This window comes from Oculina patagonica, chromosome 4 (assembly GCF_052425735.1).
Source record: "Oculina patagonica isolate OP01 chromosome 4, crgOcupat, whole genome shotgun sequence".
Classification (NCBI taxonomy): Eukaryota; Metazoa; Cnidaria; class Anthozoa; order Scleractinia; family Oculinidae; genus Oculina; species Oculina patagonica.
Window position 1 is genome coordinate 27,394,546 of NC_135761.1, and position 12,873 is coordinate 27,407,418.

At 38.9% G+C, this 12,873-nt stretch overlaps 1 protein-coding gene across 2 annotated transcripts in view; it reads right to left on the reverse strand.

Annotated features, from left to right (window-relative positions):
• Positions 1–1,791: 1,791 nt before the first annotated feature.
• Positions 1,792–12,873, reverse strand: part of LOC144650074 (phosphoenolpyruvate carboxykinase [GTP], mitochondrial-like) — a 31,440-nt gene continuing 20,358 nt past the window's right edge. For both annotated transcript variants that reach the window (XM_078509727.1, XM_078509728.1), the window contains exons 3-7: positions 12,257–12,441; positions 5,451–5,839; positions 4,285–4,600; positions 2,887–3,348; positions 1,792–2,359 (exon numbers count right to left, since the gene is read on the reverse strand). In XM_078509727.1, coding sequence (XP_078365853.1) covers positions 2,076–2,359; positions 2,887–3,348; positions 4,285–4,600; positions 5,451–5,839; positions 12,257–12,441 — 1,636 coding nt within the window. In that variant the 3' untranslated portion in view covers positions 1,792–2,075. The remainder of the gene's footprint in view (positions 2,360–2,886; positions 3,349–4,284; positions 4,601–5,450; positions 5,840–12,256; positions 12,442–12,873) is intronic.

The window sequence follows — 12,873 nt, forward strand, 5'->3', positions numbered from 1 at the left end:
GTGTGATACAACAAACTTTTTAACGGCTAAATAGTTTTGTCCCCCTGAAGAAGGCAGCATTGCCGAAACGTCGGGAATAGTTTTTTGACTACAGCGTAGTATTTACATTTTTTTTCATTTATACTATTCCCAGGCCTCCTCGGCTCCTTTGACTAAAATGAGGGCAAAATGCATCTTTTGACACCATAAACAAAGTCAGATTGTGCCTTTTAACACAAAATTATACAAATAATCAGTCGAAAATCCAAAATAATGCTAGCAGTGCTTTTTGGGATAAAATGTAAAAAAAAATGCTCTCGAAGCCAAATAATGCCAAAAAAGTGCTAGCACTATCGGTAAGAGCCTTCCACGCAGGCGTCGAAAAGGGAAGCGAGGAGGGGAAAGAAAGAAGGAATAAAAGAAGAGGCCACCCTTTCGCGTTTTTTTCCGAGTATTAAGTGTAACTGACCCTCTTTTGATTTGTTTTGTGAAAATTCAATTTAGTTCCCTGAAAGAGAGAGACCCTGGGTTGGAGAATAATTTGTTTTGACATGCGCTGAATGGCGTTTTAAAGAACCTTTCTGTCAGCATGTTCACCGTTAAATGCATCAATTAATTGCGGTTTAATCTCAGAATCGCGTGATCGAGTGAGTGAGGGAAACACGTGACTTCGCGAATATAAACGACGTAAATCACGGACGGCTTTTTAAAAACCCTGATGATGACAACAAGTCCAAAATGTTCGGTTTCTTTTTAAATTTTATAACTTTTTAGCCTTGTAAATATTTTTACCTTTTTAGCGAACATTATGACAACAAAATTAGTTCGTTTTTCAATTTAATGATGAATTCAAAACAGTTCTGACGTATCAAGGTGCACGAAAAAATTATTTTGTTTGCAAGCAAATTTTGTGCAAAAAAGTGACTCCGTGAGACGTCATACACAAAAAGCTCAACCCTAACCAGCGATCAGGCGTTTTTTTCGTTAGCTCAACCCATGACATGTAAACCATCCCAACAGGACAATCACCCAGTCTCACCCCAAGCCAGCCCATAAATTGAAAAAAATAACTTCTACACGATCAGCGTGCCTATGCTTTCAGACGTCCCTTCTCGGAAGCAGAGCGACGTCTGAAATTCTTGCTAATAGGTAGCTAGATAGGGTTTTTCTGGTTTGAATTTTGGGCCTTGTCTTTTGGGTATTGCGCAGACTTCAGGGCGCGGGAGCATATCTCCGTCTCTTATTAGCAAGCGTGAAAAGGTCTGTCGCAAAAAGTTAGCCAGTCCCTTACAAGCGCGAGTATGAGCTTTGCATCTCATTTCGGCCCAGTCCGGGCTGTAGTAGCCGAGACTTGTTAATTTTTTTTTTTTTTTTTGCGCTTGCCTCCTTATGCTACCATGCTTTTTCTTTTCCCTCTCACTTCCAGCTAACTTAAGCGCGGTCGTATATCTCCATCTCTTATTAGCGAGAGTGGAACGACTGTCGCGAATAGTATGCTATGACCTGTAACGTCAACTGGGACAATTTGTGCTATTTTCAACAAAATTTGTTGAGATTATTATATATGCCCTTCCGGGAATGCAAAACGTCCTATGTGGGTACCCAAAAGAAATACTTCAGAAATCACGACGTCGAAACCGAAGACAAAGTGAAGTCGAAAATTAATTTGTGCCAGAACTTAACGTTTTTCACTCAGTTATCACTTTTTTCACACATTATATTCGGTAGTTCTTTTTCCGCGTTCAACGTTCTGATAGGAATTGAGAATAAGCCTGGGAACAGTATTTACTGACCCAGTTAAACATAATAGAGCATATTACACAGTTTAACTTTATTTCAGCGACACATGTTTGTGGCATATATTATTACAATCAGTGCGTACTCTTTAAAGCTATTGCACTACACTTAACTCAGTTTTACAGCAGGTTCTTTGCTTAAAAGGTTCAACTTGTCACGCCAACTTCTAAAGCCGTACTCTATATTAATAACACTATCCTATATTTGTCCAGTAACAAAAAAATCAAACAATCTTATGTGGAATCACTATTTTGTGATGCAGTTTACAGGTTAAATGGAAGTCGTCGGGAGTCTCCAGTCTAAGCGGCCTTAAGACGTTCCTCCAGAGCGTTCAACTCGTCCAGTACAGCACTAGGCAGGTCCTCACCAAGCTGTTCATCGTAGTAGGTGCGCAGACGCTCACACTCCTCTAGCCAGTAGTCTTTAGGGATGTCAAACAACTCCTTTATGGGTATTTCACCAAGGCCGTCAATGTTGATGGCATCGGGTTTAGGAATGTACCCAATTGGACTCACATCTGCTACGTCTTCGTTGTCACAACGCTTCAAGACCCAGTCCAGAACACGACAATTTTCTCCAAATCCTGTTGATACCAAATGGACACATTAGACGACAAGGTGGATGGAAGTACCATTTCCGTGCTAAGAGTTTACGTACACAAGGAATAAGGGCACTCAAATGAGGGTGTAAAGTGTGCCTTTAAGCAAATTAAAATTTCTTCAAAATTTGATTTGCTCACATTAAGTGCAACCACTTTACTGTAAACTACGACCTACTCTGAAATATTGAATACTCTAGGCAAGACACTACCCTTCTCTAAAATATAACGCTTCTCTAAAATATTCAAGAACACAAAAAAAAACCCGAAAGCAGCTCAAATTTGTAAATAAACTCAAAGCACAAGTCTATTATGCCTTGTGATTGGTCGTGACACCCAATTTAAAAAAGGTTTCAAATAGAGCAACGACGATATAATCGAAGCAGAGGCAGTCAAATTACTATGACTAATGACTCAGTAATGAGTATGGACAGATACATAATATTTTGTCAATTTTTGCAGCATTTTACTCTAAATTTTCTTAAGTTGGTTTGTTTATTGAATAAACTCACCTGGCCACATAAAGGCACCCTTTTCATCAGTACGGAACCAATTCACGTGAAATATCTTTGGCATTTTGCGTTTTGGTGTCTCCATGCCCAACCAGTGCTCCATGTACTTGCCAAAATTGTAGCCAAAGAAAGGCCTCATGGCAAAAGGATCTCTCATAACTGTTTTAGTCTTGTGCTCTGCAGCAGCTGTGGCCTCGGAGGACAAAGATGAGGCAACAAACACTCCATGCTGCCAGTTAAACGCCTCGTACACCAAAGGGACTCCCTCTGGGCGTCGGCCACCAAACAATATTGCACTGATAGGAACACCTTTGGGATTCTCCCAATCTTTGTCCATGATAGGACAATGATCACTTGGGGCACAGAATCTGGAGTTAGGATGTGCTGCCTTGGTTTTGCCAGGCTTCCAGTTTTTCTCGCCAAGCCAGGATGTGATGCTCACATTCTCAGGCAGGTCTAAACCTATAGTAAAAATCAAGTTAGCCTTTGGGAGAGCATACATACAAGCTGGTACCATCTGGTACCCAAGACACGATCTGCCAACTTGTGCATGGTCTGTCTGTGCTGGAGTATAAAATTGTACAAGATTACTAAGTGCTCTAAGTTTAATGATCTTCTCAACTTAAAAATACCTATAATACCAATCTGCTACTTCCAAGGCCTGAACGTGAATTTCTCAAACATAACTTTAAACAAGTCGTGCTAGAATGATATGAAAAATGCTTTTCTAAGCTAATAGATCAACTTCAAAGCTTTGGGAGAATTGAGCATATACTGCTCACTACAGCATTGCATTGATAACTTAATTTATATGGAAAAGTAAAGCTTTTATTGTAATAATTAAGACTTAGTGAGCTGTGGTGTTAATGTTACTAGTACTTTCACTGTTGTCACTGAAATGCAGTAAAACATTTTGCCCAGTTGTTTTAATTGAGGTATTCTTTTATACCTAAAAGTACATGATTCGATTTAGTGCCCAGGGCACTTATTTACTTTTGGGTGCTTATTCGAGATGGGGCGCTTAATCAATTTTTTCAGAAACAACCAAATGTTCAAAACAAAACTTAAATAAATATTTAAATAACTACAATAACAGTAAATTGTTGAAAGTTCAGTTACTTTTAAAAGAATTTATTGTTCATTTTAGCAGTAAATATATACTTGTGTGGTACGGTGAAGGTTCACGAGTTTATCTATTCGACGTCAATGACTTCAGTAGGGGCAGTTATCCACAATAGGGATGCTACTGGAATAGAGGTACTTATTGACAAAATCACATTTGAAGGGGGGGACGCATATTGGAAGAAGGGGAGTTAAATTGAGTCATTAACTAAAGGTAACAGAAGACAATTGTGTACCATGCAACACATAAAGGAACATAGTTTCTGTAATCAGTACCTTCCCACCAAAAGTCGCCATCACTAGTTTCTGCTGTATTAGTGAAAACTGTGTCCTTCTGAAAGGTCTTCATTGCAATTGGATTTGTCAAATAAGATGACCCTGGTGCAACTCCAAAGAAGCCGCTCTCTGGGTTGACAGCTCGCAGCTGACCTTCTTCATCAAACCACATCCAAGCAATGTCATCTCCGACACATTCAACTTTCCACCCTGGCAGAGTTGCTGTTATCATGGCCAGATTTGTTTTGCCACAGGCACTTGGAAAAGCTCCAGTGATATACTTCTTCTCTCCCTTGGGATTAGTGAGGCCCATGATCTGTAAAAGAAGGAAAGAAGTTATGTATTGAACACATTTTCACAACATCTCAAAAATAATTGTCACCATTACCATGATCTTGCAACCTGTCAGGAGAAAATGCAAACTTGGCCAAGCTAGAAATTGAGATGTGAGACTGAAGGTAGAAATATCCTGCTACTGTTAACATGTTGAAGGTGGTCCTTAGAGAGTTCATGAAACTGGTTTTTTCCTTGATGCTGATCGTTTGTTGTACTGATTAATATATAAATATTATTTTAACAATGCAAGATTCAGTATCTTTTTTATTCATTCTTAATGTTCACTTTCATGTCATTTCAAGGTCATATCACTTGTAAGACTTTACCCAAAAAGAGCCACTCATATGCACTGAGTCATGGCTAGTAGCATGGTTTGCGGGCAAGTGCGCCTTCAATACCTTCGACTATGCGACTCAACATGGTGGCCGTCAGTACTCCACAAATATGTTTACCACAAGGTTCACATCTTCCATGTTGGACATCCATGTTATGGTCAATTAACAGCTGCCAAAACAAGGTATGCCCTGACCAGTATCACAGGCTTCCCTGTCAGGTATAGAACTTGTAACTGTTGCATGTTAATTTAAGTTCACCACTGACCAGGTAGTTTTTTATTATTATTGGACATTGCATAGTCCTTCCTCAGCCAAAACATCAAAAATGAAACATTTGATTGTAGTGGCAATTATAAATAATTTTTTGGGAAGCCTGTGATGCTTATTAATTCAATACATGTACATTCATATCATTTCCTGCTACTAAATTAAGGTGAAGTCAGAAACAAAAGGCCTTTACCAAGAGAACTATAATATTAAAGACATCAGTCATACCAGCATGTGCTCTGCCAACCAGCCTTCATCGCGACCAAGAGTGGAAGCAATCCTTAGAGCAAAGCATTTCTTCCCCAACAGAGAATTTCCACCATAACCACTTCCAAATGACTTGATCTCACGGTCATGAGGAAAATGAGTGATGATGGTCTTTTCTGGATTACATGGCCACTTGTAGTCAGATGGTGGTTCAGGTTTAGGCACGCCAACTGAGTGCAGACACTTCACAAAATCACCGTCACCAAGAACCTTAAAAACATTACCACCCATACGTGTCATGATGCGCATACAGCAAACAACGTATGGAGAGTCGGTAATCTCAATACCAATCTTGGACACAGGTGATCCCACAGGACCCATGCTGAATGGCATCACGTACATGGTGCGTCCTAAAATTTGATATATTTTTAATACATGAAAATGTGTAAAATAGTATAGAAATCATGCATCTAAGATGTTACATTACACTGGTTATTTAAAGATTTGGCAGAGGTAAAAATAATTGTCAAACAAATAGAAAATACCTGGCTCACTTCAGGGTTTATCTGTGGGGAGGGGGAAATTCTTTATAAAAATGTCAGGGTTGCTTGTCAATAATTTTGAAAAGGGCTTGTTTAAAGGTACCAGAACCTGATTACTACTAGTATTCTATACGGCTCTTGAAAAACGTTTTTTTCCTGAATGTGAAGATCCCCTATACTGTGGACTGGGTATAGTGACAAATTCCTCTGCCTCGCACAAGGGATTGACACTGATTAAATTTGATATTTTCATGAACTGTGGAGATAATGGGGACTTACATGTTTCTATTATTTGGAAGTACCGTAATTTCTGGCCATTTACCCGCATGGCAGATTACCCGCACCAGTCGATTTTTGCCAAAATGAGAAAAAAGATGGCAGATAACCTGCACCCAAAAACAAAAGAAAGTTATGCTAAATAGTTTGAGAACTCGCACATTTGAAGTGATAGAGCGATTTCTAAGCATTTCATGCCTGTGTCCATGTGGAATAAGATAAACGTTTCTGCTTCTTGGCCACCAATCGGGCAGTTAAAAGCACTCTCCTCAGCCATTACTTTCTTAAGTTTGTTTTACAAGTTAAATAACCAATGTATTAATGTTTTTAATACATTGGATAAAGACTTAACAGAATGCGAATCGTTCGTTGTTGGAGCAATCGATCGTCGAGCACCATTTTTGTTACATTGAGAGAAAGCTGGGATGATTCGGTTTGCAATTTTCTCCAAAAAAGAATATCTCGGGATCTACTGGGTCTTAGAAATCGCTTGAAACGGGAAAATACTTTTTATATTAAGGCAGTGCTAACTGTAAATTTTTCACTGATGTGTCGAGTATTTTTGTAATATTTCTACACTTGTCAATATTTTGATCACATGCGTGCCGACAATTATTTTTCATCACGTTACACTAATTTGTATACTTAACACTAACCCATGAACCCTGCTTGGGTATAACTATACCCAACTTAGTTAGGGCGAACAGGGAAGCGGTCACATTACCGAAATAGCTAACTATAGTTAACGCCCTCTTAACTATAGTTAGCAGTCTAGATGTGACCGCAGCCATTGCTTCATTGTTTAGGTGTGAGTTTTTTAAACAAAAGCTGTGAAATTGACAAGGTAAGGAAATAATTGAAACACAAACACGTAGGGAAAAAATTTGCATTGAACGTTTTTAATTATATGTTTTCATCCAACCTTTGATCAAGCAACGTTAAGAATTCTAAAGCAAGCAAAGCATGATACAAGAATCAATAGGAAGTGATTCTCAATTAAAAAAATCTCGATGATTTGGTAAGTGCAGAATGCAATATGGAACAATTGAAAGTATGATGTTTTATATATGTTCGTGTTTATTTGCTTTATTTTACTTTCGGAAAAACTGTTCACAGGCTACTTGTATTCTTTCCCAGGTGTTCCTTACGCTAATCTTTGCAAATGTAACACGACACTTTTGTTCGTTTGTAACAAAATACTTTTGTCTTCCTTGAAAATGCGATAACATGAAACCAGGGGGGGAAAGCAACTTCCCATACATTCTCTTATATGAAATCTGAGCGATGCTCTCACAACTTGCAAAGCAATCATCGGGGCGGTAGTCAGCGGATGTCACTAAGGCGCATGAGCAGCTCCTTTCTTTGTGAACTTGCCAAAACAAAAACATGGGACCAGTGAGAGAGTTCGTTTTTTTTTTTATATATGTAGTAATAAAAAAGACTTTCTTAGTTTTGACTTTAAAGCAGCGAAAATTTCTCCGAAAAGGTTCTTGGTGTCAATATGTGGTGTTTGTTATGAAATAAAACCATCACGGGAATGGTAATGAAAACGTGGCGATCGAATATTCCCGCGCTGGTCGGAGCTATTGTTCTTGCTCTATTGTTTGAGGTTGTTTGTTGACTTGGTCTTTCTTTGTTTTACTTCATTTACAATCCCCATGTGGGCCAGTTGAAAATCGTGGTACAAACATGTCAAACATTTGCATTTCAGCACTGAAAAGTAGCGCAGCATCACAAAATTCTGCGTTCTTAAAACTACACGACGATAACGAAATTTTCGGATTTAAACACGCTGCTTTTAGATTTTTAGTTAAGAGAATTGAACCCCTTTATAATAAGTGATTCCACGACATAGCAGCTTCCATTTCGCGGGAAAAGATTGCCTGTTGCATCATCGTCCAAAAACCGCTGACTACATCGTGAATTGATCGCTTTGCAAGTTGTGAGAGCATCGCTACTCGGTCCCAGACCTCGTTTCTTCCCCCCCCCCCCCCCCTGCATGAAACCTTTGTTTTTTGTTTGTTTTACGGCGGCTTCGATGACATTTGTTTAATTTAATTAAGTTAAGGTTTAGACTGCACGAAGGACGATTCTCAAAAACTAAAGAAACAAATCTAATCAAAAAACATATTTTTCGACAGGTTTTTTAAAACGCAGTACAGCTAGGATATTTGTTTCCTGGTTATCAGGTGTTCACGCCAAAAATCCCAGTGCAAGTTTTTGCATACCTAATTACGAAAGCGCTGTGAAAGTCTCAAAATCTAATTTAATTAATTTGCGGTTTTTACTTGGCGCCAAGAAGTCTGCAGGAAGCCTACCGCAAACGCGCAATACAAGCGATGTTCATGATAGTTCCAGAAAACAACGCAGACTAATCTGCGCATGCGTTTGGTGTAAATTACGTTGAGTAGTACCACAAGGAGAGCAAAGGGTTTTCTGAAACAAATTTATACGTGTTAGTGTTCTTGTAGCTTTTTCGCAATCTTGTCCCCAGAGTCCATAACTAAATTATTCTTGGTTCTGAAGAATAACATTGTTGCCTCTGGGGACAAGAAGAGAGCATTATATATAAAATGAACAAGTTTCACCCTAATAGGTGCAACAAATATTTATTATTTATTATTTAATATTTAGTTAAAATACTGTACAAATAATAATTTACTAAATTAAATAGATTGGTGTCATATCGTCTGGGTGAGTGAAAAGGGACAAAAATTGACATTAACATTGTTGTAATGAACACTGTATTGTCTTATCAATTCCATTGGAATAATGTAAATGTCGCACGTACAAACAAAATAAACAAGCCAACATGTACTGTATAATACAATTTGTAAAAATTTATCAATGACATTTTTGTCAGGAGCAGGACACATGATAACAGTACTTGGCAAGAAAAATAATTTAACAGCCACAACTTGGACTGTAGACTGTATAACAGTGTGACCTTGACTGTCATTTCACTTCAAAGAATAAGTTCATTTCAGATGTTTAGTTATTATGACTGATTACTCTCTATGTGGCATCAATTATTAGGTGGTGACATGTAGAATGCCAGAATTTTTCTGAAGCAATGCATCTTCTTTGTAGGCATCCTTGACTTTTAGTGATGTACATGGCCGAAAGTGAATGGACCGAGTTCAAATTGAAGTGTTTCTGAATTCTGTAATTACTCATAAATGTAGTCCAAGGAAGTCAAAATACTTGTACTTGATGTCTTTCTTTTTCAGACCCATGTAATTCTCAGTTTTATTCCGTGAAGTTTACCATATGACTTGTCCTGCAGGCAATGTCCAAAAAGGCTTCCAAGGTGTTGCAGCTTATAAGTATCTCAGCAGGTGTCAAAGTTGTTAACATTTCTCTTTTACTTGGATATATGCAGTGTTCGTTTGGTTCCATATATGTTGAACAAATAATAAACTGTTGCACCTGAAATAAGAAAAATCATGTACAGCTGTAGGTTAAAGAGGAAATAGTATAAAGGTGTATAGATGTAGTCAAAATGCTTACCAGTGTTTGTATAAAATCCCCACCCCCACCCCAGTAACACCCTAAACGTTAGCAACTTACCTAAAGTTGGATACCTTCATTAAGGATAGGGATGTCAGTTGACATGCCTGATCCTCACCCTCCAAAATAATGAGGTTGATTACTTTTTCACTCCAAAAATTTATGCTTATAAATGCAAGTTGTGGCAGTCCAAAAATTTGGAACATGAGAATAACAAGCAAGTCAAAATATCCTTTGTTTGAAACAAAATTTCTGTTTTCTATATTAGTCGTTCAGATTGTTGTCTGATACGTATAAGAATCCATATGAATGTAGAAAATTTGGTTATTTATGGGCACAAGTGATGCTTTAAAGGCGAATCGCTGAGTTCAGCAAGGTTTAGTACACATCATTTGTCAGGTGACTTTTACGAGCGCTTCCGATCATACCCGAAGGAAAATCTATCAAATGTTTCGTATACAAACAGCAAATATTTAAAAATGTTCATGCTTAGCTTACCTATGATGGTTCCCAAAGCAACAGCCATGAATAATTCCACCCTCAGTCACTCTCCACAATGATGTGAGTCCATTCGTAACTTGTAGTGTACGTATGTTCAGTTTGAGTGAAGCAGCGAAATCGAGGTCTTCAACAAACACTACTGAGACCACTCTCGAATTGAACGTCCATGCACTTTACAGATGCTCAAATGTGAAATGCTGTCACCAAAGCAAATCACTAGGCAAGTAAACCGTAGGTTTTTGCCGGTTTCGAAACAGAAACCTCGACACTTAGTTGAGCCCGCTTTTCCAGGGAATGACTCAGCGGTTCAAATCCGATTTTTCTCACATCAACTTCCGGTTGTGGCGTCGTGGCGCAACTGGAAGTGGCAGTGAACTGTAAACTGAAGTTCAGAATTGTTAAGAGATCGAATCCTGAACTAACAGAATTTTTTTTCTTTTTTTTTTCCTATTGGTTTTTTAATATTTTTTAACACACGTATTTATATGATGTCTCTATAAGCATATCATTTATTTACAGCCACAGGAACAGCACGCAGCAACTGAGGGACCCAGCACGAACAAGACCAACTCAGCACCAAGATGCGGACCTCCGACCTTTCGCGCGACTTGTTGTTGGGGGTGCGATAGGGAAGATGAGCGAGCCCATGACCACACACAGGCCACCCCGGGCGACCCCGCAGCCCCGCTCAATGCTGGGCGCCCGAAATGTCACGGTGACGACGTGGAGGTGTTGGGGGTGTCTCCCCCACGTCCAGTGCCGGCACTGACCCAGCGCGACTGTGATTTCGTGTGGAGGACCCGCCGACACTGCGAAGTCGGCGACACCCGATGAGGGAGGAGAACGAGGGACGCCCCAAGAGAGGGCCGGGGCGCCGCGTGGAGTTGTGTAACTGTTCTTCAACGTCATTGGTCCGCCAAAAGGTGCATCCTGAATCGCTGGATGGTACTTTGTTCAAACTGTCCCGGGAGTATTCGCACTGTAATTATTGTACCAATTTACCAGAACGAAAAATCATGTCAAGTTTTACGTTAGAAATCATGTATTCGAGAAATCGTATATTGTTCATTTCTTTTTGTATTTCTTTTTAGCGAATGAGTATTGTGTTTCCAACTAAAATCAAGTGTTGAAGCTCATACCGAAGCTAAAAGCTTATACAAAATGCATTATGATGATAGAAGAAAGTGCTAAATGCGGCTCGATTGTTACAAATTGTCGCCTTGTCAAAGAACTTGATTTCCCATCAGTTTCTGCATCTCCTTTTCACTTTTGAGACTACAAAGACGTATTTCGATCATGGATGGTACGACTTTTAGTCATCTCGGCATTTACCATTGGACGGCATTTTAGAATTATGTAGATTTGTTGTGATCGAGCCAATATTTGTCACCTCGAGTCTTATGCGCATGCGTGTGTACGACGTTTAGTCATCTCGGTGTTTACCATATTGGATGGCATTTTAGAAATGTAGATTTCTTGTGATCGAGCCAATATTGTCACCTCGAGTCTTATGCGCATGTTAATGCAAAGTTCCCTGTGCTTGGGTTTATGGCTGGAAGAATACGTACCACAAGGAGAGCATTGGGGCTTCAGAAACAAATATATAGCCTTTGTGTGCTTCATATAAAGTAACAAAGTAAAGCTCGCGTTTTAGCCAACCCCCTACCCGCTTCACAAGATTAATTGATTAATTCAATTTGATATTAATTAATTCAATTAAAATGTTTAACAGGAATCGATGGAAGGAGTGAAATCGGCCCTCTCACCAAAACTCGGAATTTTCCGAGTTAAAAACGAGTTACTATAACATAGGTTTGTGGCAAGCGTGACTCTTATCTCTGTTTTATCTTCTGTCAGTACTGTAACTATTGTTTAATACTTACAGGAAGATTAAACCACCCTATTACTCCCAGCAACGTTAGTTTACTGAAAAATCAACGTATTACCCGCGGGTAATCTGCCAGAAATTACGGTATTATTAATATTAGTTACACTGACCTTTCATGCAGCCTGGAAATCTATCCTCAAGTTCACGATTCGCATCTTTGACACTCATCCATTGACCCACCTTGCCTTGCACTCCCTCTTTAGTTAGTGGAACAGATTCTCGTTTGTCCTCTGTACAAATGCACGTTTTGCTTTCTACACGGGCCACGTCGCGTGGATCAGTACGAACTGTGTAACTGAGTAAATGAAGAAAATTTGAAATATCAATAATGTGTACAGGTGTAGGATTTGTACCCTAAAGCAATGAGGAGAGGGTTGGGAAACAATTCTGCTATACATGTATCCCAAATGATTTTATACAACAGTATTTCTTAATAGAAAAATAGGAGGTTTTATCTAAAAAATAGCAGAAAATAGGAATATGCTTAAAAAATAGGAAACAATTAACCTGAAACCATGCCCTCCCCCCTACTTAACACTCCAGGGAAGGAGGGCATGATACATAATTACTTGTAAGATTGTATGTAAAAATAAAAACCCTCTAAGAGGACATGTGGTTACATCTGTAGTAAATAATGAACGACAATGATGAAAGAGGAGTTGTATCTTCAGGTTTATGGGAGAATACCTTATTGGTACTTATTTCGCAGGTGCTAAATTTCGCAATT